The 25,280-nt window shown below is 40.7% G+C and overlaps 1 protein-coding gene across 2 annotated transcripts in view; it reads right to left on the reverse strand.

Moving 5' to 3' along the window:
• The window catches only part of LAMA1 (laminin subunit alpha 1), a 94,882-nt gene that overhangs the window by 44,703 nt on the left and 24,899 nt on the right, over window positions 1-25,280 (reverse strand). For both annotated transcript variants that reach the window (XM_035125216.2, XM_035125215.2), the window contains exons 5-21: window positions 22,783-22,962; window positions 20,421-20,510; window positions 17,520-17,637; window positions 16,187-16,365; window positions 15,121-15,226; window positions 14,144-14,304; window positions 13,362-13,502; window positions 11,620-11,793; window positions 10,514-10,615; window positions 9,004-9,215; window positions 6,885-6,996; window positions 5,795-5,905; window positions 4,961-5,088; window positions 4,166-4,252; window positions 2,221-2,432; window positions 930-1,036; window positions 108-288 (exon numbers count right to left, since the gene is read on the reverse strand). In XM_035125216.2, the coding sequence (XP_034981107.2) occupies window positions 108-288; window positions 930-1,036; window positions 2,221-2,432; window positions 4,166-4,252; window positions 4,961-5,088; window positions 5,795-5,905; window positions 6,885-6,996; window positions 9,004-9,215; window positions 10,514-10,615; window positions 11,620-11,793; window positions 13,362-13,502; window positions 14,144-14,304; window positions 15,121-15,226; window positions 16,187-16,365; window positions 17,520-17,637; window positions 20,421-20,510; window positions 22,783-22,962 (2,401 nt within the window). The remainder of the gene's footprint in view (window positions 1-107; window positions 289-929; window positions 1,037-2,220; window positions 2,433-4,165; window positions 4,253-4,960; window positions 5,089-5,794; window positions 5,906-6,884; window positions 6,997-9,003; window positions 9,216-10,513; window positions 10,616-11,619; window positions 11,794-13,361; window positions 13,503-14,143; window positions 14,305-15,120; window positions 15,227-16,186; window positions 16,366-17,519; window positions 17,638-20,420; window positions 20,511-22,782; window positions 22,963-25,280) is intronic.

The raw sequence follows: 25,280 nt of genomic DNA on the forward strand, positions 1-25,280 counted from the left end.
AGGCTCACAACTGGTGTTTCCCATGGTGCAGCACAAAGCATTTTGTTAAAAGAAAATTCATAAGAGTATAAGAAACTGCCATGACCAGATTATGGGCTATAATTTACGTGTGCAGCCACCGTCCCGGAATGCATAAAAGCCATGAGCGCAACGATCACACTTCTCCCCAGCTACTCCTGGCACACAGAGACATTGTCCTTCATCATTACAGTCCTCAGCAGTTGAGCCAGCTTTACTGCAGTTGCAGGGACGGCAGCCAAGTCCGCTACTTAGGCCGTAATATCCAAGCTGTCACAGAGAAAAGAAAAGCGTTTCAGCAATATTTCATAGTTCCCTGAAACAAAAACAATTCCTCTCTTATTTTGTTTTTCATCTCTGAACGCGATCCATTCCTGCTCTTTGGCCTGCATAAAAATAGTGCAGCTCTGCTTGGCAGTTTGTTGGGAAACAGGACCCAGCTCACATTTCCCCCACTGCATAGAACTTATGGGTTCTACTGTGTCCATCAGAAGCCTTTAGAGACTATACAGGAAAAGCAAATATTGTTATTTTAGAAAGGCTTTTAAAATACACATCCAGTTTCCTAGATGAAACCCCTTAAATGGAAAAGTTCACAAAAATAAAAATGGGGGTAGGGTGGGGGGGCGGCAGTTTTGTTTGTCAAGAATCTATAAGCATATGAATAGATCCCAATATTACTTACCATTGAATGCAGCACAAGTAAATAAATAAAAAAGTTCAACTTTTTCACTTCTCATCAATGTCAAATACTGCAATCCACATCAGTTACACATGTTTTTAGACATTTATTTGGAGCTATTAGCCCAAATCTAAAAATTGCTGAGGTAAACAAGTTCTGCACAGGGTTAAGGTCTCAAGACAGCATTGCAGGTGTGTGTTAACATCAAGATTTATTATTTCTTTCTTACCGAACACTTATCACATCGGAGTCCCTCCACATTTCCTTTGCATTGGCACAAGCCAGTCTTCGGATGGCAGACACTGGAAATGGAGCCATTCACATGGCACCCACACTCTGATGTGTAAAAAGCACAAATAGAAAAGTTGAATATAACCAGCTTATTAACAAAATACTTGAATAACTTTTCTCTATGTGAGGTTTAGGTTCCTATACCCCACGTTTGCATATTATTTCCATCAATATTTTAAATTTGTATTTTTGGCCTCTGGATTTAAAATTAAGGCCAAGATCTAAACAGCGCCATATGTGAAAGGAAAGTATTTCCACTCAGGAAAGAAGGGGAGGGTGGTTCTGTGTCTTTTCCCCCAAACTACAACTCTGTTCTACATCAATTCTGCTCCAGAGAGTCTCCCAACATTGAGTAGCAGCTTTGTGGAATTCATAAGGAGATGCAGTGAAAAGCAGAGGCTGGAATTGGCCCACAGAATGAATTGGCCCACAGAATATACAGATATCCATGCATATCTTTGGAACCCAGACTAAATTTTCTAAAAAGAAAGCTGAGCACCAGAATTCAAAATACTCTTTTATGAGCTGTACAAAATGACTGGCCCCTGCTTGAACTACAGAGACAAATCCATTGCCAGCACTGATGTAGCATTTGGAAAACCCTCAAACACTCTTGGCTCATTGTTGTAAATAATGTGATCTACAATAAAAATTGTTTTGACTCCATTCATGTCGAAATACATCTACCTCACTCTCTTCTTGAGATGTCCTTGTACCAATACAAAAGTACTAGAGGCGATGCATACAAAGAGATTAGGCAGGAAACCTGTCGCATTGCAGCAAACACAAGTATTTTTGCATTGGGGTGTCAATGAAATGGCTTGGATCCTAACTAGGTTTCCATTGACAGGAATGTCTTCTAGGTGGAGCTCAACACATAGGACTGTTCTGCTAATGGAAAGCAGAGAGACAACTTTCACAAATTCCTCCAAAAGGCCTGTGTGCCACCCAAAATCTGCTCTGGAAGGTTGGGGAATTAGAGCAGCATGTGAAGCAGCAGAGGAAGATGAAAGAATAAGTAAATATTACCCCCCACACACACCCTTCTGCAAATATGATCCTCTGCTGGAACACAGTCCTACCTGTGAAAAGGAAGAGTCACTATGTTCACAGTGATCCTATCCATTGATTTCCTCAACCCAAATGTGCGTTTTTTAGGACATTACATGAAGCAACTGTCCTACGTATACAAAAATACTTGATCAGTTGATTTAACAGGAATAACTCACCACGGCAGTCTTTGCTGATCACCGCATCCCCATAATACCCATCAGCACAGCTTTCACAGCGTTGTCCCACAGTATTCCCAATGCACTTCAGACAATCTCCTGTTAGGGAGTTGCAGTGGCCGTCTTCCATGGGATCTACATTGCCATTGCAGTCACAAGGAACGCATGACTGCCCAGGGACCAAAGGATCACCATAGTACCCATTTGCACATCTGCACAAGGGATTGGAAATCGTGTCAGGTTACAGAAAACCACATACAGTATTAGAAACACATCACAAGCCTGGAGAACATAGTGTGTTCATGTACAGATGCAAAACTAGGGTTAGTGGAGAAGTGGCTGAGAAAACAGTACAAAACAGGTCTGCAAAACTTAATTTCCATCTTCACTATGCTGCTTGAAAAGGTAATTTCACCCTTTTTTCTGCTACATGCGCACCTAATTTGATTTCAGGGGCAAAAGTAGAAATGGGGAGGGCAGGGGGCAAAATATTATCTACAATAAAACAACCACCCCTGCATACTTTGTTTAATTCCTCATTTAAAAACATGAGATTTTATTGAAAGGTTATATATTTACAACTGCATACAAGACTGATAGCGAAATGTTCGAATGGTGGCAAACTTCCAGACCACAGTCCAAATTAGGCCCACCTGCCCCATATCTGGCATATGACATCAAAAGCAGGGCAGGTAAAGATAGGGCTGCAAAAGGAACAGGAAAGAGCTTTAAAATACACTCCTTACTGTTCCTTGCTCTTCAGTACTTATGGTGAGGTCTGCAGGAAAACACTTCTTTTGATCGTGCAGTTTGATTCCAAACCATTCAGGCAAAGGGAAATACATTGCCCAACAACGTGCCAAACCTTTTAAGATTCAGATTCAAGTTCACTTACATGTTTTCCCTATAACTGGGTGCACACTGCATTCAAAGTTTGCTCAGCTTTTTTGAATCACACCAGAATGCTGCTCTGCATCAATCGTTTGCAGATGCCCTTCCCCTACGATTGGCCACAGGCAGTAGCGCCCAGGGTGGTGGAGCAGAGCTGCCATTCCAAACCCTGAGATGATGCTGTTTACCTGGACAGGGGCAAGGCAAGGCGGTAATGAGGTCGGGGCTGTGCTGATGCGCTGACAGTCAATCTGATACTCCTGTTAGTGCACCCACACAGCCCCAACTTTTCTGTTGCCTTGTCCTGCCCCAGCCTCAGTACGTTGCACCAGCATCAGTGTATAGACCAGAGTTTAAGGTTGGCCATATGTCCAGAATCTCCCAGACATATCTGGAATACTGCATTCAACAGCAGTGTCCGGGCGATACTCGGCTAAATGTCCAGGAAAATCCAGACATATGGCAGCCCATGTCGACAGTGCTCAACAACTTTTCTGTCTGGAATTTCACAGTTTGAAATATGGCAACCCTACCAGTGCTTTCCAAACTGTGTGTCATGTTAGTATGTCAGCTGCAGTGTGTAGGTGTGTCACGTGAATGCTTCCTGCGCTCCTCCCAGGGCGGGAAACGGATTTGTTTATCCTCCAGTTTGCTAGTAAAACTGAATTACTGTGTCGCGAAATGATGCATGTCTGAAAAGCATGTCACCAACATGAAAAGTTTGGTATACACACATGAGAAGACATGGTAACCATCAGTATTATTCCCATTATGAATGGACTAGCCCTTTTGCAACACCATCTCTCTCTCTCTCTCTCTCTCTCTCTCTCTCTCTCTCTCTCACACACACACACACACACACACACACACACACGTGTCAAATCAGCAGCCAAAAGCAGCTTTGGGGAACACATTCCCAAAATGAGACTGACACAGGTACGAGTAATGTGTATTTTGAGCAAGAATTCTGAAACAGGAGAGAAGCAAAACTGTTATTTCCAAATATATTTAATTGACAATATTTGCTGTTATTTCCAGGGTTCTAGTTTCTTACCTTTCACACTTGGCACCTGCATAACCTGGAGGACATTTATCACAGATAACTTCACCTCCATTATCCAAGTGACAGGTAGGACTGAAACTAAAAAACAACAACCAATTATTTGGGGGATTATCATCAACCTATACAGTTTAAAAGCAATACACATTAAATGCACGCTCCGCATATTTATTACATGAATTGTAGTCACTACTGTTAATAATGCTGATGATATTGTCATCAACGGTCAGAGAACGCCACAATGAGTGTTGTTCGGTGAGTGTAAATTGCAGACTATTTCCTCAACAAGGCTTTCTCTGTGCAGCAACATAAACTGCTTTTTTTAAATTTCAGAAAGATGAAGCACTGGGGAGAAATATGCTTTTTGGGGAAAGCGCATGGGCATACACAAACCTTTCAGCATGCTTATATAGCAGCTTGCTGGATTGCTACCAGTATCTAGCAGCTGTGCAAGAATCAGCCTGAATTGATTTTGTTCACATAAAGAGCGTTAACGCTAAAATATTTTCTAATATTAGCAATGCATGAAAATACCTTTTCAAGGGGGGAAAACCCCAAGGGCGACATTTGTATTCAGTAAAGTACTGGAAAATTTCCAGCTCCTTGTCTTAGCCGTCTAGGAGCTATCATCTCTGAAGGGTACCGTGGAATTCTTGTCATGTTTTAACACCTTCCCTTCAGATTGATTTCTCTTTCCCCCACCCCACCCCACCCCCTTCTGTTTCTAACTGGCACTGCTTGTCTGATTTCGCTGTAGAAGTCATGTAATGTTTCCAGTTAGCAGCTTACTTGTTTGAAGCAGTTTTCAGTGGGCAGGCGCACGGCTGGCAGTCCTCTGGAGTCCCCCTGGACGGCGTCCCATAGAACCCAGGCAAACACTGATCGCAAGAACTCCCCGTAGTGTTGTGCTTGCAAGCCTGTGAGACATGCAAGACACCTTTTGATACTTATTCTGAGTGGAATTCTATCCCCGGAGGGGGAATCTCAGCATGAAATGACATGCAGCATTAGGATTCAAAGAACAAAGAAACAAGCAAGCTATTGACAATATGCTTTTCCAAGCCAGCAGCAACAATTCCCTCATTAGCAAATATTTGGTATCATGGATTAGTTGTGTTACTTTGACTGTGGACTAAATCAGTTTGCTAATACTGAACACTGGAAATTAACAGGTTAAATTAGAAGATTTAAAGTTCTTTTTTTTATATTAAAAAAAACCACTTTGAGGAAAGGTTCCCTTTCTGGTGCAGAACTTAACGGAACCAGCACAAAAGTTGAGGAAATGCAATCACATAGTCATTCTCCAATATTTTTCCTACTTGGATCCATAGGAATTTTTCCACTGAGCTGAGAAGGGAAAGCTATGGCTTTCATGACTTTTCATATAAAAGTGTTTTATGTCAGTTCTTGCCTAAGCCAGATAATTTAATTCCTTTAACATGCACAAACACACAAAAAAAAACTTTTAAAAGTTACAGAAGCTGGGTGGGAAGATGCGCTTCGATGCTTCTTTGGGGTATATTACAAAACTGCCCTGCACTGAAAAAAATATATGAATTGGTGGGGTTTTTTAATGTGATCTTTTCCAAAATGAAAATGAAAGCGCACTGCAAGGTAACTCACAACACAAACACCATGAATGTCACATTCCGTTGCATGATCATGGCAATCACATGGCTGGCAAATCCCTCCAAAAAGTATGCCACCTACTCGGTAGTAGCCAGGAAGGCAGGACTAGGAAAGAAAGAAAGAAAATACAGCACAAAACAGTTCTTACAACACTTCAACCCAATTATTAGAATATTTTGAAAACCTATTAAAAGTGAGTTCTGCATTAGCTCTCCTATAAAACAGCAGCACAAACGTGTCTCTGAACTCAATCCACAGATCTATACTGGAACAGAACCTTTGTGTGGCATGGGGAGTAAGTAGTGATGTTTGCTATATAGCATAATATAGCACTGTACTTATAAAACAAAAGAACACTAATTAAATATGTTATTTTTTTATATTTATACTTCGACACGCAGGGACAGAATCCCATCATACAGATATAAAACCAGACTTGGAAAGGACCCAAATATGACATCCAGACCAAATACAGTGGTACATCGGTTTATGAACACAATTGGTTCCGGAAGTCTGTTCATAAACTGAAGAGTTCATAAACTGAAGCGAACGTTCCCATTGAAAGTAATGGAAAGTGGATTAATCCGTTCCGGATGGGTCTGCAGCGTTCGTAAACCGAAAATTCGTAAACCAAGGTGTTCATAAACCGAGGTTCCACTATAATCCCAAACACTATTACAATATTCCCTGAAATCCTGCCATATTTTCTTACAGTACATTAAAATATATTCAGGAATCTGGCATACTGTATCAATTAGCACATATGAGAAACTGTAATTTGTCAACCGTTTCCCCAAATTTATAATAGAACAACTGTTACCGGTAGGTGTTCAACTTTAAAAATAATCTATGGCCTATCCAACCTTCAGTTTCTTTAGCTATAAAATTTTCCCCTGTAAAAATGTGGGGAAATGTTATTTTTTAGCAAGTGGATAAAATTGCTATAAACAACTGTAAACAATGCAGATTAGAAAATGTTGGTCTGCTGTTCCGGTTTTAAAAACAGCAAGCAAAAACAATATGTCTGTATGTGGAAAGTATATTGAAAAGTGCTTTCTTCTTGTATAAAACCATGACAGGTTACCTCACAAGAAATTCCAGAGTAACCTTGGGGACATTCACAATATTCCACATCTGCAGCTGAAGACACATCTATGAGATTAGCACTTGCTGTATCCAAAGTGACAGAACCCAACCTGTAACAAGACAGCATCACACACACACACGAATATTGTAGTTAAGCAGTATATAACTTGATTAAATAAATATAATAAATATATTGAAATATTTGAAAAGAAAAACATAAAATGGATCGTGAAGAAAATGCATCACTGAAAAGCTAACCTTCCTGAACGGCATTGTAAGCATCATTGTACTCAGTGGGGGCAACCTCTGAGTAGACACTAAAGGATTTCACTAGAAGGTAGAAAACATACCCAGGTATGGATTCGGACCATACCTTGTTAATAATTTATAGAGTCACTTATCAATTACATTTGGCTACGTATTAAATATCCTGGTATTAAATACCAAATGAATTCCCAACATAATCAATATGAGCTTTGCAACATTTGCACTTTCTATGGATAAGATACAGGGTCCTTTGTCCTCTGATATACAGAAAGATGGGAAAAGGATAGCATAGGAAGCTGCCTTATATCAGATCATACTATTTGTCCATTCAGCCAGGTCTCTAGCAACAGAAATCCAGGAACTTGGGATGTGCAAGTGGGAGTGGGAGAGGGGGAGCATCACCTGCTACCTGAGCCTTTAATAATTGAAGCATCAGGGAATCTTGGACATTCTGCAAGCAAAGCATGTGCTTTACCACTCCATCTAACCCTGTTGTACTATGTACTCTGATTCTCATGGTTCTCCAGACTCTCGGACATCCTTCCCTAACACCAGCTATCTGGTATTTCTAATTGAGTATGTTAGGAACTAAAGCCAAGTTCACAAACATGTACTAGGGTCCCTTCCCAGTCATTGATGTTTTCATAAAATCCTAACATCTCAATTTACAAATTAGTCATTTGTACCCAGGTCATCAGTTCACATCACCAGAAATATAAAAAGATGGACTACAATTGACTCAGACTATGCATTTGTGGGACTTCTGCATATTTGCCTACAATCTGAATCTTCACTAGTCAAGGACTTCACATTCCCAAGATTTCCACAACAGACAGAAACTTGTTTCATTGAAGATTAGATTCCGATGACTCAGGATACAAATTTCTGCATCAGATTTCATACCCTGCACATAACGCATAGAACTCTCAGCACATCTTTTCTGATGTGTCTATCAATCTATCTTAATAACATGGCATTTCAGAAAGAAAAAAAAATAGGCATTACAGCTCCACGCTAGCCACAAACAAATGCACACAGTAGCCTCATCTCATAGAATGAAAATCAAGAATAAATGTAAGATTTGGTAATAAAAAGTCTCCTTGTTCCACATAGTCTGGTACATAACAATGATTAACAAAATGTTAGCTTATTAGAATTCAGAAGCACATACTTTCCAACTTAAAGGCCCTAATAGGATGCAAAAAAGGAAGGCCCGTCCTTCTCACTCTGCAACTGGTCTTTTATAAATGAACTGCTTTGTCAACAATGCATGTGCTAGATTAAACATTTTTTAATACCCTCTATCACCACAGGCAAGGAGGGTTCAGTGTGTGTTCTCTCTCTCAAAAATAATAATAACAAAAAAGTAAATGCCTGGGCTATGGGCAAAATCCACTTGTGGAAAGGCCTTTCACTTTGCCAGAATAAAATTTCAATTCTAAGGTATAAATCTGCAAAGAATTGGCAACAGCTTTATGAGGACCTCTAGTATACTCAGTTCATGAGTTGCCTTCTTAAAGTTCCTCTTCCAGAGCTATTAAAGGTGTAGGATTCCTGTCCCCCTTTTTATATGGAAATTTCACCCATAAGTAAGAATATTGCAACCTAATTTTCCAAAAGTCTTCAGGTCAAGATCTAGGCAAGAATTAAGTGAAACACCTGAATACATACATTCCAATATACTTAGAGCTGACATAGGTAAAGTTAAGATTGTGCTGACAGAAAATTATTAACAGCATAAATAAGGCCTTAAGACTTTGGAAACTTTTTTGGACTTCTGTTCATCAAAGAATATTCAACTGGCATAACAGAAAATTTATTTTTAAACTGAATCTCCTTGTGACCATTACCTGTATACAGCCTTTTTTGCAATGTTGTAACTGGCCCTGATCAGAAGATGGGTAACATTTGCCAAAACTGTCATCAGCGTATCTCGATCTATTAATTTCTTCGTATTAAAATCAACGAAGTTTTCAGACACAAGCCGCACAGTGCTGGAATACTCCTCATATGGTTGCAAAGACAACCCTTCAGATCTTGTACATAAAATTTGTCCATTGCCCTGAAATGATACATATATGACTGTATAGAGCTTTCCATGACAATAGCTAATTGGAAATTTGTTTAACCATATAACTTATGAAATGTTTACAAAGAACTGTCCTCTTATTCCAGAATCAACTTTCCAACCTTTTCACAGTTAGTTCCATAAGAAAAATTCTGTTTAAGTTGATCCATGTCCAAGGGACGCCTAGATTCTGATTTTAAACGCATGGAAATAATTCCCACCAAAATCAATGGAATTTGCTTCCATGTAAGGTGTTTAGAACCAAGATATTAACAAAACTGACTACGTGTGGAGGATGCTAGTGTACAATTTACACAGCAAACCAAGTACACTTTGAATATGGACAAGAGGAAACAGTGCAATCCTATACAGGACTACTCAGAAGTATGAGTTACTGAGTTTAATAGGACTTCCTCCCAGTTTGTAAATGGGTATAGGATTGCAACGAAAAAAGACCAGTTTCCTCCCAACCTATATTTGTATATTCAAGCACAAGAGGATCACACACACAGGAATTAAAGCAGTCTTCTATAATCTCACCCAAGTTTTGCAAGCATGGAAGCAAATGGTGTATTTGTAATCCGTCATTGTCGATTACTGAGTGAAGGGAAAACTTAGGACTGTATCTAATGTTAGTCCTACTCCAAGTGGACCCACTGAAATTAATGGACTTGACTAATTTTGGTTCATTAATTTCAACAGGTCCCCTCTGATACTAGATATAACCCATTTTATATAGCACTTTTGGGGTGTTAAAAGGCTTCATATATATTATTGAAATCCATCCCCATATTGCAGAAATGACAAGGCTGGAGAATGTGGCTTATACCTTCAGCCACCTAGTAGGTTTATGGCAAAGGAGACTATCAAATACATAGCTTTAGGCTTTGAATTAAACTCCTCTAATGGCAGTAACCAAAATGCCAAGCAATACAAATACACCATTCACTGCATTTAAATATATATATATATATATATATATATATATATATATATATATATAGGCAAAGATCCTATATATATAGGCAAAGATCCAAGATCCACATTGGAGCTTTTCGACCTCCTCATTCCATCAGCAAATATCCCACCCTCAATAAGCTATACTCAAAAGGTTATGAGATCTACCATATTGCCATTCCATGATGCACAAAAGTTGTCACCAGAAGAGGGGGGGAAATCAGCAACAACTACGACTACCATCCATGCGTGCTCACCTGTGTTTTGTGCATTTACCCCTCTTTGAATCTCATGGTCTACAAACCACCATTTCAATACACATAATCTTAAATTACCTGAACAATAACATCCACATTAGACACCAAATCACTATCCGTACTGTCCATGGGAATTTCATAGGACACAGTATACTTCAAATAACCACCAAAGGAAGTGAGCTGGAAGAATAAAAGTGTAAATATTTTTTATAAAGAAGTTTTCTGCATAACAGGGAAGAGTAAAACCTACATGCAGCAGGCTGAACAACTGTTTCCCCATTCTTACTTTTTAGCACCAGTGTGGATTCCTTACTATTAAGAATTTACCTGTAACATGCACCCAAATACGAGATAACAATGCCCCACTTGCCATGGTAGAGTGTGTGTGCTTACTTTGCCCACCCCACCCCCCTTGTTAATTGCATAGAGCTGGACGAGGAAGCTAAAAGAGCAATAATCTTCCATGCTACTTCTTTTAATTTTGTGCCCTTCTCATTGGTATCTGAGCTGCTGAACAGAAAGCAGAGCAGCCCAAAGGGTGGGAGGGAAAGGGAGGCAATTGCGAGGTGAGGAGCAGCACAACAAAGTGATTGCAGGAGCGAAAGTGGGCTGCTGCAGAGTCAGTATGGGAGGGAGAGGCAACACAGATCATAAGAGATCCTCATAATTTTTTTAAAGATTCCCCTCAAAATCATCCACAAATAATAGCTCTTCTCCACACCTACAGATGTATTCTGAAGATTGTTGGTGTTTTTGTTGACAATCATTGTAGAAACCATGAAGATCCATGTATTGTTTCAACTTTTTGGCGATTCCCCCCCACACACAGTGCAGTCTACCTATGAAGATTTAACTTGATGGTGGTGGGGTTGGGGAGGCACATGTTAAATCATAAAAATTCAAAAGGGTCCACTTTAATTCTACTGGATCCAACTATTATCCACACCCATTAAAAAAACCCATTTGTGTGAGTTTGTGTAGACACTCTTCCTCTTTCTGTTTCTGTTCAGTGGACAGGGGTTATCCAAGGGAAGGAGGAGAGAAGAAACTAAAGGGTATGATGCCCATGGCACTCTCCCAAAATTATTCAGGTGCCCATGGCCCCAAAAAGATTGGAGATGCCTGTAATACGATATAGAATACTTACAAAAACAACAACAACCTATTTTCCCTTGTTTACTTACTTTATTTCCAAGATATGGCTTGGGTGCAGACCAGTAATACGGAGACTTCAGTATTTTTGCAGCTGTTATATTATTAATACTTATTTGATGAGGTCCATCAAACTGATCTTGTTGAGGCTGTACGGTTTTTGTGGTAAGTGGAGCAGTCACCAGCCACCCAGCCATAGAAGACACCTTAAGGAAAAGAAACTATAAAACACCATTTACCACACCTAGAAAGTTAACTTACACACAAGTGTGTGTGTGTGTGTGTGTGTGTTTTAATGGAGTAACCATTATATTCTACATAATGCTGCCTACTGTTGAAGCACAGGGCGCTATTATCTCCTAAAGGGGCACAGGAAAAAAATGTATCATACAGAACATTGTTTTATGTACTCTTGACTGAAAGAGATGTTGTTGTTGTTTAGTCGTTTAGTCGTGTCCGACTCTTCGTGACCCCATGGACCATAGCACGCCAGGCACTCCTGTCTTCCACTGCCTCCCGCAGTTTGGTCAAACTCATGTTCGTAGCTTCGAGAACACTGTCCAACCATCTCGTCCTCTGTCGTCCCCTTCTCCTAGTGCCCTCCATCTTTCCCAACATCAGGGTCTTTTCCAGGGAGTCTTCTCTTCTCATGAGGTGGCCAAAGTATTGGCGCCTCAGCTTCACGATCTGTCCTTCCAGTGAGCACACAGGGCTGATTTCCTTCAGAATGGATAGGTTTGATCTTCTTGCAGTCCATGGGACTCTCAAGAGTCTCCTCCAGCACCATAATGAGATGTATGTATTGTCTAATTCACCACTGCAATTGGCTCCCTCAGAACACCTGTATCCATGTGCTCAGGCTTCCACAGTCTGATTCACACATCCCATTAAACCAGTGAAAATAAGCTGGTTTCTCTCTGAACAAACCATGAACCTGGTCTACATTGGCTCCCAGTGTGTTTCTGAGCACAATTCAAAGTGTTGGTGCTGAACTTTAAAGCCCTAAACGGCCTGGCCCAGTATACCTGAAGGAGCATCTCTACCCCCATCACTCAGCCCAGACACTGAGGTGCAGCCAGATTCAAGGGCCTTCTGGCCATTCCCTCACTACAAGAAGTGATATTACAGGGAGCCAGGCTTTCTCAGTAGATGTGTCTGCCCTGTGGAATGCCCTCCCAGATGTCAAAGATGTAAGCAACCATACGATTTTTTTGTAGACATCTGAAGGCAGGCATGTTTATTATGGAAGCTCTTAATCTTTGATGTTTTGTTGTGTTCCTCTATATTTTCTTGGAAGCCACCCTGAGTGGCTGGGGCAACCCAGTCAGTTAAGTGGGGTTAAAGAAATAATAATAATAATAATAATAACAATAACAACAACAACAATAACAACAATAGCAGCAACAACTAATTATAACTACTACTAATAACTACTAACAATAACTAATAATTACTACTATCACTACTACTACACTCTTAACTTTATTACTTGGTATGGCCTGTTAATGTGAAATTAGATGGAGATGGGCTGTCTATCATAAAAGAAGATAAAGACAGGAAGTCTTGCTCCGTATTTTCTACTATAATTGGAAGCAGAAATTCAAGGTTTCAGCCAGGAGTCTTTTCCAGACCTGCCTGGAAAATTGGACCTGGCACTGTCTGCATGTAGAGCATGTGCTCTGCCACTAAAGAATAGCCCTTGAAGCACATTTATGGGGCTGCCTGAGGAAAAACTAATGAGCTGTTTGGACATGGAACATTAGCAAGATCATACCTGACTGATGGGCCATGGAAGGCTTTCACAGACATCAGAAACCCCAAAACAGAAACATTCAGTGCAGCCCTGGGGATTTCTTTCTTGGAGATTATAGAATCCTGGCATGCAACGGTCACAATTTTCTCCTTCAACGTTTTCCTGTGAAAAACATGCAAAATTTGTTCTGTTATCATCACAATAATAATCAGGTTAGAAGTAATCCTGGCATAACGATTGATTGATGGTCCTAGAATTAGTATTAATGCATTTCATCGTTATTTTCAACCTTCATCTGACCAATTTCTTATTTTGACGTATGCAAGTAAAATTAAGCATGTTAATTTAGCATTGGAAATATGAAGTTCCATACGGCTTACAAGTTTTTGGCTGAGTCCAAAGAACATCAGTGAGGGAAAGTAAGCATCAAGACCTCCCACTTTGATAGTTGTGTAAAAGTGATTGGCAAACATTTCCAGTGCCATCCTCAATGCTAAATAAGTTGCTGTCCTTGATTTAACTGTCTGCAGTTCATTCTAGCCACCCTTCTCCACCCTCAACTGCATTTACTAACTCTCTCACACCACTTGACGTGTAGTACTGTACCTCCCTGAAATTTGTGACAGATATACCATGATTCATAATTTAAATACCCACCCCAGAGAGATTTTTGCCTAAGCCGCAGTGAATTGCTACACACAGGTTGTGATCTTTACCACTAACAGAAATGTTTTCCTTATTAATTTACAAATCCCACTCCAACGTTCACAACAAATCAAACTGAAAATCAGTAGTACGCTTACTTTACAAAGGCAAGGTTCTGTGCATGGGTCATCATTAATGCTACCAACCAGGCTACAGTTGCAACGCATGCAGCTTGGATAACCTTTGTAGCCGAAGGCACAGCGATCACACTTCTCTCCTGCGTAACCTTCCTTGCAGTGACACTGACCAGGATGAACACCTTGAAAAAGGAGGAAAGGATGAAAAAGATGATATGTATCACATGCAGATACATATCATTTTTTGCTCCCAAAGCATTAGAACCATGATCCTTGTGCTATGGTGACAGAAGCCTTATGCAGTGTGCTACAGTACCAGCAAGTACAAGAAGTCTGGGAAAAGTTTAAACTCAGCAACCTTTATCTGCGATAGAAGTGAGCCATGGGCAAGCCTTTCTGGGACACTACCTAATACTGGCCTAAGTATTAAGGGTTGTTCCAGTTATGCTTTGTGCTACTGGAAGAGCTTCCTCAAGGCAGGGAAGCTGTTTTTTTTCCTGATCTCTCCAACCCTGTGCTCCCAAAGAACTTTTCCTCGGGTCTGCAGGGCCTTCTAGTGCAAGACAGGATGTGTCATAGAGCACTGCAATTGGTAGGGAGAACTGGTGAAAATTGAGTGCCTTGCCTTGCACTAGCAGAAGCAATGCACAAATCTTCAGTTAGCAGTTAGTGGCATCAAGCCTTAATTCCTGGGCTCAATTTCCTCAGTCCTGGCCTTCATCCTACCTCACACTTGTCTCATGTCATAACAGGTTCCTTTTTTAAAAAAATAAAAATCCACCACCAATCATTCCCTGCATATCCTATGGGATTTGCCAAATCCCCAGCTGTAATTGCTAATAAACCCCACTCTAAATGCATGTAACTACAATCCAATCAAAAATCTAAGTGTGTTTGAACTGGTCCTTATTGCCAGTGTTTCCTCACATACAAACCCAAGTTACAAAAAATATTAGTTGGACTAGTTTTTAGATGAAATGTATTTTCCAGTCACTTACCGTGTTGTGGGTCAGCATGATCATCATCCTTAACACAGTCAAAACCAAGGGACCCAAATATATCACATTCACAGGAAAAGCAAGGGTTATCGTCAAAGGGAGATACCTAAAAGAAGTTAATATTTTTGTTCACATTAATAATAAGATGTTGGTGAGCGTGCATAATTATTGCTGTCTGAGGATAACGATGATATGGCATGACAACGCACATAGTAGTACGCAACAGGATATTGTGATTAATTTAGTCCTTGAAACTGAAAACAAGGAGCTATAGGTATGAATGGCGTAGCATTCAAACTGCCCATCATAGCTGTGGGATGTTTTGGAAAAGCAATGTTTGTTGGAAAGCAATCCAGAAGTTTTTGAAATGTCATAGACCCTAAGGTAGCCTTCCCGAACCTGCCTGGAGCTATTGGCAGTTGCCGTCCAAAATTTCTGGAGGGCAACAGAAGTTGCCAAAAGGGTCTGCACAGCTTGTACTAATTTGCTCACACCAGCTGAAGGGATTCAAGAGGGAAGCCAGCCAGAGGAGAGGGGGCAATTGCATGTCTTCCCATCACTGACAGCACTTCAGCTTGCCAGAAGGGAGAGAAGGAGCAGCAAAGCAGCAGTGAGATCAGGGGTGCAAATGTACTAGTGGGCACAGTGGATTGGCTCCACTGGTGCTTGCATTGCACCAACCTTTCCACCACATTGCCTCTCTCCTAGTAAGCTGCACTGAAGCTGGTGGTGGGAAGTCAGATAAATGGCCCTGCGGACCACTGCTGCCTGTCACTTGCCACTGCTGATGACTCCTTGACAACTGTTATGAGTTTATATAATATGACCAATAGCCACAGCAACATATTAAGAATCACAACAAAATATTTTATAGGGCTTGCAGGGATACAACCTCAGTATACTCTGCCATTTTTCTGCTAATAACCTTCCCTTAGATATGGCTTTTTAAAATCACATGGCATTGCAAAAATCAACCAGAAATGAAAGAAATAAGTCTGAAAGAAATAAGTGCTGTTTTTTACCACAGCTCAAAGCGACAGAACATATGTTCATAAAATCCTCTTACTTTATGTGGCCTATAGTAACCGTCAGTACACATCTCACAGTTTATTCCAGTGGTGTGTTGAGTGCAGTTTATACACACTCCTCCACCTTTGAACTGGCCGTGAATGTTTAAACTTCTTTTCTGATCTGCCACACTCTGATCATAATAACAATCTTCTGCTTTGTTATGACAGTTGCATCCTAAAAATAAAGAAAGAAATTCACTTTCCTTTTTTTAAAAAAAACCACACATATAAACATATAGCTAAACATATAAACAGTAGGAGTGGAGATCTGAAAACTTACTGTACTAATATAGCAATACTACAGTATTCTTACTGTGCATGTAGCAGCTAATATACACAGAAGTGGCCCTTTTTAAAAACTGTTATGCAGTTCACACTGATCCAAAAGTTTCACCATTTATCAAAGTACATAATTATTAATAGTATTCTGGCTTCTTCTTCTTCCTGGCTTTCTAAACTCCTTTCATTTTTGAAAAAGTAAAGCATAAATAAAACTACTAATTTTCTTGTGACTCTACATTTTAAAGCACAAGAAGTCCTGTAGAGTTCTTCAAAATGAAGTACTAGAATGGGAGCATCTGATTACTAAATGTAGTTCGGAGTATATTTTGGAACATTAAATTGTCAGGCAATTCTTGCTAAAGTTAAAGCTGTACAGCAAGGGTAAGGAAGCTTTTTCAGCCAGAGGGCCACATTTATTCATGAGCAACCTTCTAAGGGCCACATACCAGTAGTGGGTGCAGTCAGGTATACACAGCTGTTCATCTTCTAGCCAAGCATGCAGAGTTCAAGGATGCTTTGCAGCCAGGGGAAAAACCACTAGTGGGGATGCAGAGCACAGGGCAGTAAGGAGTGTGGCGAGCTGTGATGAGCATCATGGCCCAAATAAGAGCCCTGAGGGCCAGATAAAGAGACCTGAAGTCCACATTCAGCTTCCAGTCCTAAGGTGTCCTATTCCTATTGTACACGTACACATTAAAGCAAGCATCTAATGAAACCATTACTAACAGCTTAGATAGTTCAAAGGCACAGACTTTCCCATATGTGAAGAGGAACCAATATATACCACTGCTGTCACATCAGAAAACAAGGCACCCATCATGCATCTAGTTGTGTGTGCATATTAGAGGATACCTAGCCAATGTTAAGGCAAGTGTATAGAGCAGTGTTTTTCAACCTTTTTTGGGCAAAGGCACACTTCTTTCATGAAACAAATCACGAGGCACACCACCATTAGAAAATGTTAAAAAATTTAACTCTGTGCCTATATTGACTATATATAAAGTAATTCTCCCACGGCACACGAAGCATCATTTTTGTACTACATACTCTCGCATTTGTTGCCAGCAGAAATGGTTCCTGGTCTCCACGGGGCCTGGTGGTAGCCAGGGCAACACTCATTACAGCTCTCACCGCAAGTATTGTGCTCACACTGGCACTGAAGCTTCTAAATAGAAACAAATTATAACACAGCTCTATTACCTAATTCCTTGGAAACAAAAATGCCTCTTTACCTGAGATCTTAACACACCTGAACATTTATAGTAGCCTACAAGTTTGTATAGGACCTTCTTGCCATGGTATAAAAATCTATCTTGGAAGATCAGCAGAAACCCATTCAACCTGTAGGAAGCAATGTAGCTCAGGGAGACAGCTGACAAAAAGTGTAAAAAGTGGTAAAAGGAAAGAGTAGGGAAGGGGATAGAGAGAGGGGTAAGTTATCTTAAAATAGAAAGATATTAGTAGGAGTTGCTGGTGGATGACTGCAGGGCCATCCTTAGGCCCGGGCTGGGTGGTGCATAGCGCCAGGGCGCCTGGCCATCAGGGGCGCGGAAGGAGTGCCGAATGCTGGTGTCTGCCTCCGTGCGCCTCTGCCGTTGAGTGGCTTCAGGCAGCTCTCCAGAGGCATGTGGAGAGCGCAAGCCTGGGGCCACCTCTGCCGCACCTCTGTCAGCTGTTGAGCGGCTTCAGGCCGCTCTCCAGAAGCACGCGGGGAGCGCTGGCCTGGGGCTGCCTGAACAGCTGAGAGGTGCAGCGCGGTGGCCCAGGCTCGTGCTCCCCGCATGCCTCCAGAGCTTTGTGCGGGGATCGGGAGCCTGGAGCTGCCTCCTCCGAACAGCTGGGAAGTGTGGCGAGGCGGCCCCAGGCTCGCGCTCTCAGTGCGCCTCCGGAGAGTGGCTTGAAGCCGCTCAAAAACTGAGAGGCGCGGAGGACACAGCCCCAGGCTCCCACTCCCTGCGCGAAGCTCTGGAGGCGCGTGGGGAGTGGGAGCCTGGGCCCTCCTCCCCCGTGCCTCTCAGTTTTTGAGCGGCTTCAGGCCGCTCTCCGGAGGCGCGCAGGGAGCGTGAGCCTGGGGCTGCCTCCTGCCCGCCTCACTCACGGGGGGCACCGGAGGGATCTTGGCACCAGGGCGCCAGATATGGTTAAGATGGCCCTGGATGACTGGCAAACATTCACAAGGCCCTGCAAGATTTAAGTATGGATTTCTGCATTGTCAGCAGTTTAGGGAGCATGCCTCTGACTCTCCCCTTCCCTTATCACTTGTTTGTTTAAGGGGCAATCCAAACCCTTGACCAGCAGCAGTAGGGCTTAATGAAGTAGCACAGTCATCACTGCATCCACATCCCTGCTGCTCTTGCTAGATGGGCCGGAAGGTTAGGAGAAAGGGGGGAATGCCTATTTGCTATGCCAGCCGCCTGGGAGGCACAAAAGTCCAATGAAAGTTCAGCTTTTAAAGAGCTCCTGGCTTTCTCTGGCCAATGAGAGCCACTGTCAGTTTGTCAGATGTGTCCTGCTTCCCAGGAAGGCATCCTGGCACTTTGAATACTTGCTGGGAGATCACCTGAGATAAATGACTGTTTAGCTTACAGAAAATCATGAGGGGAAAGGAGACCAATGCCCTATGTCACCACCTTAGAGGGATTCCTCACATATTTGATAAAACAAGGCAGAGTATGTGTGCCTGCTAGAGTGCACTTACTGTTAAAAGCAACAACACCACTGTACTTGAAATTCTGTGAGAAGGAAGTATTTTATATGGGAAATGTAGAACTATTGCTTCTGGATGAGCAAGTTGCTAAAGAGATGAACTCTTCAAGTACACAAAGTGCTGTCACATAGGACAGACTTGTTCTCTGCTGCTGCTGCCCCAAAGGGAACAACTAGATGTGATGGGCTGAAGCTACAATGTGGTAGGTTTCAATGGAGCATTAAGATAAATGTCTTGATGGCAACAGCAGTTTAGCAATGAAACCACTACCTGCCCCTAGAGGGAAGCTGAAATGGAATATGATAACTCTGCTGCCGTGCACACAGCCATGATCGTAACTGAAGTATATGTGGAGGTAGAGAAAAACCTCTAAGACGTTTTGGTGGGTGAGAAGTTATTCAAGTTTGTACAGGACCATATGAAGCTGTAGTGTTTGCAACATTCCTCCTGCTGATCGTATTGGCGTGCGCACATATGCACACATACAAAAACACTTGTATATTAAAGGTTAGCTGTGTGTGAATGAATGTGCTCAAGTGTGTACAGTGGTACCTCTACTTACGAACTTAATGCGTTCCAAACGCATATTTGTAAGTCGAAAAAAATTGTAAGTCGAATCCCATAGGAATGCATTGGGAGAAAAAATTTGTAAGTAGAAGCAATCCTATCTAAAAATTCGTAAGTAGAAAAAATCCTATCTAAACCGCATCCAAGATGGCGGACGGAGCTCTGTTCGTAAGTAGAAACATTCGTAAGTAGAGTTATTTGTAAGTAGAGGTACCACTGTATATGGAAATAGCTGAAAGAATGAGCAAGGAAGACTTGCAAAATAACAAGTTTTGATAAGGTGTACACATCCTGAAACATAGTTTCTTTATTTCTATATTCCTATGCAATCCTAAAAGGATCCACTGGAAGTATAGTTTTAATAATCCTGTAAGCCTTCCTTGAGCAGTCAGTGTAAAACCTGTGCCACATAGACTGCACTGCTTCAAAAGCCTATGCAGTGATGCTATACTAATACACATCTTTCAAGTATGGCTGAAAAGGCTCGAAGTGAGGGCAGACGACCCAGGCATTTATAATTTCACTAAATAATGAGCAACCAAGTAATGAACTAAGACATATTTCTGTAACATTTAAAAACTGGTTTCTGCAACGTTTTAGCGGTATTCAGAAATCTGTTTTGCTTGAGACAGATACAAGTTTGCAGAGCGGGTGACACAAGCAAACAAACATACCTTTGTGACTTGATCCAAAGGACAGCTTCGAGCATGGCCATAGCAAATGCACATCCCTCCAACAGAGATGTCCTTTATTGAATAGTAGTACTAAATAAAGCAAAGTTTGATTTATAAAATCAGTTTACTTTTAGTATTTGAAACAAGACGTGTCAAAGTTCTATTTTTTTAAAAAAAATCTTTCAGTTTAGGTGAAGTTTATACTAGTCAGGACTTATTCATGGAAACGTAAATGAACAGGTATTTCTTTCTCTCCCTCTCCCTCATCCACACACAAAGAGCAGCAGCAGCACAATGGCATTGATCACTCTGAGTCATGGATCAGTTTTTCTCTTTTTGCCAGCATTACAATTATTTTATTTATTTATTTATTATTCAAATACGAAAGTAAAGGGGCGAAAAGAAAGAAAAAATACAACATCAAACACCATTATAACATTCCACCCTACATACAAAATAAAGCAAATTACTATTACCCCCATGTGACTTCCCTCCACCAATACTCAACATTCTTTATATTTTCTTATTAACATCGCTTCTTTTATATATTATCCCTAATATTCCTGATATTAATTTCATCTATTTCAGCTATACATACTTAGTCTATGCATATCAACATGTTATCCTTAGAACAGTGTGTTTTCATGTAGTCCTCAAAGCATTGCCATTCCATTCTTAATTTCTGATTTGTTTGGTATCTTATGGTGCTGTTAACTTTGCCAATTCTATAAAATCATATAATTTATTTATCCAACCCTCTTTAGTGGGGATAGTTTCCTTTCCAATTTTTCCCAAGTACTAGTCTGGCTGCGGCCATCGCATATAAGATATAACGTGGAATATATTTTCCTTACCCGATAGGTACGCCTCTGGCTTCTTTTCTATAGAAGCTTTAAATATTTTTTTCAACTCTTCGTGAATACAGCCCCAGAATTAATTTACTAATTTTCTCGCAGCCCCACAATTATGCTATATGCCATAATCTACTACAAGTAAAGTAAAACTCTGCACAAATGTAAATCATTTGAAACATAAATTACTCATTCAACTCAGAACTAATTTTGGCTTCAGGTATACTGATGTAACAACCAAAGAAGGTTTTTGAAAAACTCACTCATCTGTGAGAATGCTAATGAGATCAATTTGGTCCAGAGGCTTTTTCCGAGAACAGACAAAATTCATTTTAGCTTTTCTCAAAAGAGCTAAGTTAAACTAATAATTAGGGAGAATTGCTTAGCAAATGTAATACTGACATGCCTTGATTCCCTCAATGAGGCAAAGCATGTGTTCAAATGTAGATTTATGTCATCTGTCAAGCTTCTGTTGAACTTATACATTGCATTGGTTATAGCATCAAATAATAGTTCTCATGTACTAATAATAATAATATCTACAACTAGGTATTGTTTAAACTGTATCATGCAATCTTTCTTTAGCATACAGACAAGTACCATGTAAAAGGTATTAAACAAGAAGGGTATTCTTGGAGTTGTGATGGGGGGGAAACAGAAAATAAATGGGGGGGGGAATTGTGTTGTGCTTGGTTTTTCAGTTTTTAGGAACCAAATAGGAAAAGAACTGTAAGAATGTGGGGGCTGCATGTTTCCACTCCTCGCCATCCCCAATGTTTCTGGGTTCCCTCTCCCAGCCTTCACACGTCTAAGTACTTGACTTTGGACATACATCTCCGGCTTCACAAGCCATGGATCATGAAGCCAGAAATGATCACTAGTGCTGCACACTCCTCTTCCACTTGGACACCGCTTTCATCGTAGAGATCCTGATTTGTTTTAATGCAATTCCCCATTACATATGAAATGGGGAACTCTGGTTTAACACTGCTTAACTAACTAGTACAGGGAGAGTCTTTTAAAAGAGGCCCCATAGAACATGTGCACTCTGTATCCACGGGGCCTCTTTTAAAGGACTAACCCTGTATAATAAACCAGGTTCATGCCCCAGAAATCCCCGCCGCATGGACGAATTTTACACTCATTGGGCATTTTCTTACTGCCGGAGGACAAATAACTGGCAAATGTGGAGGGTGGATGTGACTAGACTACATGACCCCCAAAGCGCCCTCATTCATGCTTTTAACACATGAGGGGCTTCATCTGAACCTGCCACACTATGGAATCCATTCAAACAGCACAGTGCCTATGAGAGAATGCTGCTTTATAAAATTAGCATGTGACTTAAGTCCCACAATGGGTTTCAATCTTTCATCAAGACATATTTGGAACAGACCCACTTAAGTACATTTACCAATTTACTTTGAGTAGAACTAGATGTTGAGTATCACCCAGATATAACACATAACCAATTCATATGGTTGGTTAAAACCCAGAAGAAAGCATCTTACCCTTCTGGTAACAATAGGATCAAGGTCTTTAGGATCATGGTGGCTAAGGGTCATGAGGTCTGCATTAAGGTTTCTTATACGTTGTAATCGAAGCCGGATGTACCGTGCAGAAGTAAACTCCAATAATGTCGGTGAAGGGTCATCAGCACTAGGTCTACCATTGATCAATGATGTATGGATCTAAAAAGAAATAATGGTTTCTGTATAAGCCTGTAAATAACACGTCAACATTTCAGAATACCTTCTGGGTGAAAGTTTAAAATCAACCTTCGCACCCATCCCACTGCTGCCTCTACCACAACACCACAATACAAGCTGGGCATGTCTGTAAAGTAGTTGCCAGGCTCAATACACCGTTGTGCTGTCCCCACTCACTGCTGTCCTCATTAAGGTTGTTGAATGAATTGCTTTATGACCCGCATATCACAGAAATCGCTTTCCAGTCCACAGATTAAATGCTGAGAGTGCATTTTTGAATGGGCTTCTGCAGGACGAGGGCAAAGGAAAGCAGGCCTGTAGCTAAAACACTGGCATAAGGATGCAGAATGAAACACACACTGGGGAAGCAGGAATGTACTTGCCCTCAGCATTTTATGAACTTTCATACCAATGCTTCAATGCTAGTTTTGATTCCCATGCAATGCGTTATATACCCAACTAGAAGAGCTAGCCTAGCTCTTCCTCTAGCTGCTAGAGGAAGAAAATCTAGGGAATAAAAAGATACACAGGAAGAACAAAAGCTGCCCCACAGCATTCAATGTATTCTCAAGCACAATATAGTGGGGCAGCCCTTGGTCACCCCAGATCTTTGGAATCTAATGCAGTCACCTCAGGTTATATATGAATTAAACTTGTTTCTATTTTATTTTCACTATACAATAAAAATATATTTTGTGACTGTTTTCTACTTAGGCTATAACCCTTCAGAAAACTGGTTAGCATCTCCTGTGAAATGTTCTAAGAACTCAAACATGTTGACTTGTAATTTACTACTAAAATAAATGCAATTTACTCCTTAGTAAGTTTGTTTAGAATTTGATTCTAAATAAACTAAATGAATGAAACTAAATAATTAATAAATAAACAAAATAAAAAACTCAGCAATCTTAGGGTGATTTTCAACTAAGTTTTACTCAGAGGAGACTGACAAAAATTAACTGACTTAACTTAATCATTAGTTAATTTCCACAGATCTATTCTGAACAAACCTTAGTTGAATACACACTTAGGCTTCAATCAACAGATTTCACCCACTTCAGATCAGGAGACAAGGGCTAACCTAAACATCCTGGAATCTGAACTAAAGTACCCAAATTAATGTCAGATTATGCTTCTTCTACAAATGTTGTTTTACATATCCCATTAAAAATCACATGACGTACTGGCTTCTACAGTGGAACCTCGGGTTGTGGACGTAATCTGTGATGGAGGCACGTCCGCAACCCACAGTGTTCGCATCCTGAAGTGCCGTGTCTGCGCAGGCGCCGGTGCAATTTGGTGCTTCTGCGCATGCACAAAGTGTGATTTAGCACTTCTGCGCATGCGTGAGCAGCGAAACCCGGAAGTAACCCATTCCGGTACTTTTGGGTTTCCCACGGTACGAAACTCGAAACCATGTAACCTGAAGCATCCGTAACATGAGGTATGACTGTATATGCACATTTAGCCTAAAGTGTTTAAGTAACATATTAAAAAGATAACATTGATAGCATTTTAGTCCCAAACACATTCAGAACTCTGACAGCTTTCAGTCTAAGAAAGAATTTGGAATTCTTCTCTTAGCAGCAATTTTTATAAGTTCAACGCATAAAGACAGACATTCACAGTGAACTGTTCACAGATTTTAGAGCCTCATTTTCTGATGTCCCTGGCCTGGCTCTCTGATCTATAGTACAGAACCACTAGGAACAGAGTTTGCTTTAAAGAAAGAGCAATCAACTGTTGACCTGCACAATGCTCTTAGCTCTTTTAATTAGGCTCTCTCTTTGAAACAATGCCAAGGCCTCCTTTAGAGCTCAAGCTACACAGAGCAATTTAGATAGCATTTTAATTTTATGATCGAGTATCAGGTGATCCTTAAGAAAAAGCATTTTAAAAAAACCAGAGCCTAAGTTTACACAAGATAACCAGGAACTCTCAGCAATTCACCACTGTAGATGTGTTAAGAGGTGCAAAGTTTTTATAAACTGCAACATCAAAGATAAGAGTGAGCTTCCTGTACAGAAGGTGCTTCACCTCTCTTCCTGGAGTGAGATCAACAATGAGCCTGCTCAGATGTAAGCAAGCTTTCCCACAATAAGTAAAAAGTATTTTTTTTAAAAAAATGGGAGAGACTCTGATCTTCAGAAACAAAACCTGCTGCAGCTGCTAATAATGCTGAATAAATCTTGATAGAGGGGAGAGAAGACCAGTATCTGAAGAAGCCTGTTACTATCAAACTAAACATAAGAGCAGAGTGGTTTTACTACCCCCATGTCCAAGGATAATAGGCATCTGAA

The sequence above is a fragment of the Zootoca vivipara genome, chromosome 8 (genome assembly GCF_963506605.1).
Source record: "Zootoca vivipara chromosome 8, rZooViv1.1, whole genome shotgun sequence".
Taxonomy (NCBI): domain Eukaryota; kingdom Metazoa; phylum Chordata; class Lepidosauria; order Squamata; family Lacertidae; genus Zootoca; species Zootoca vivipara.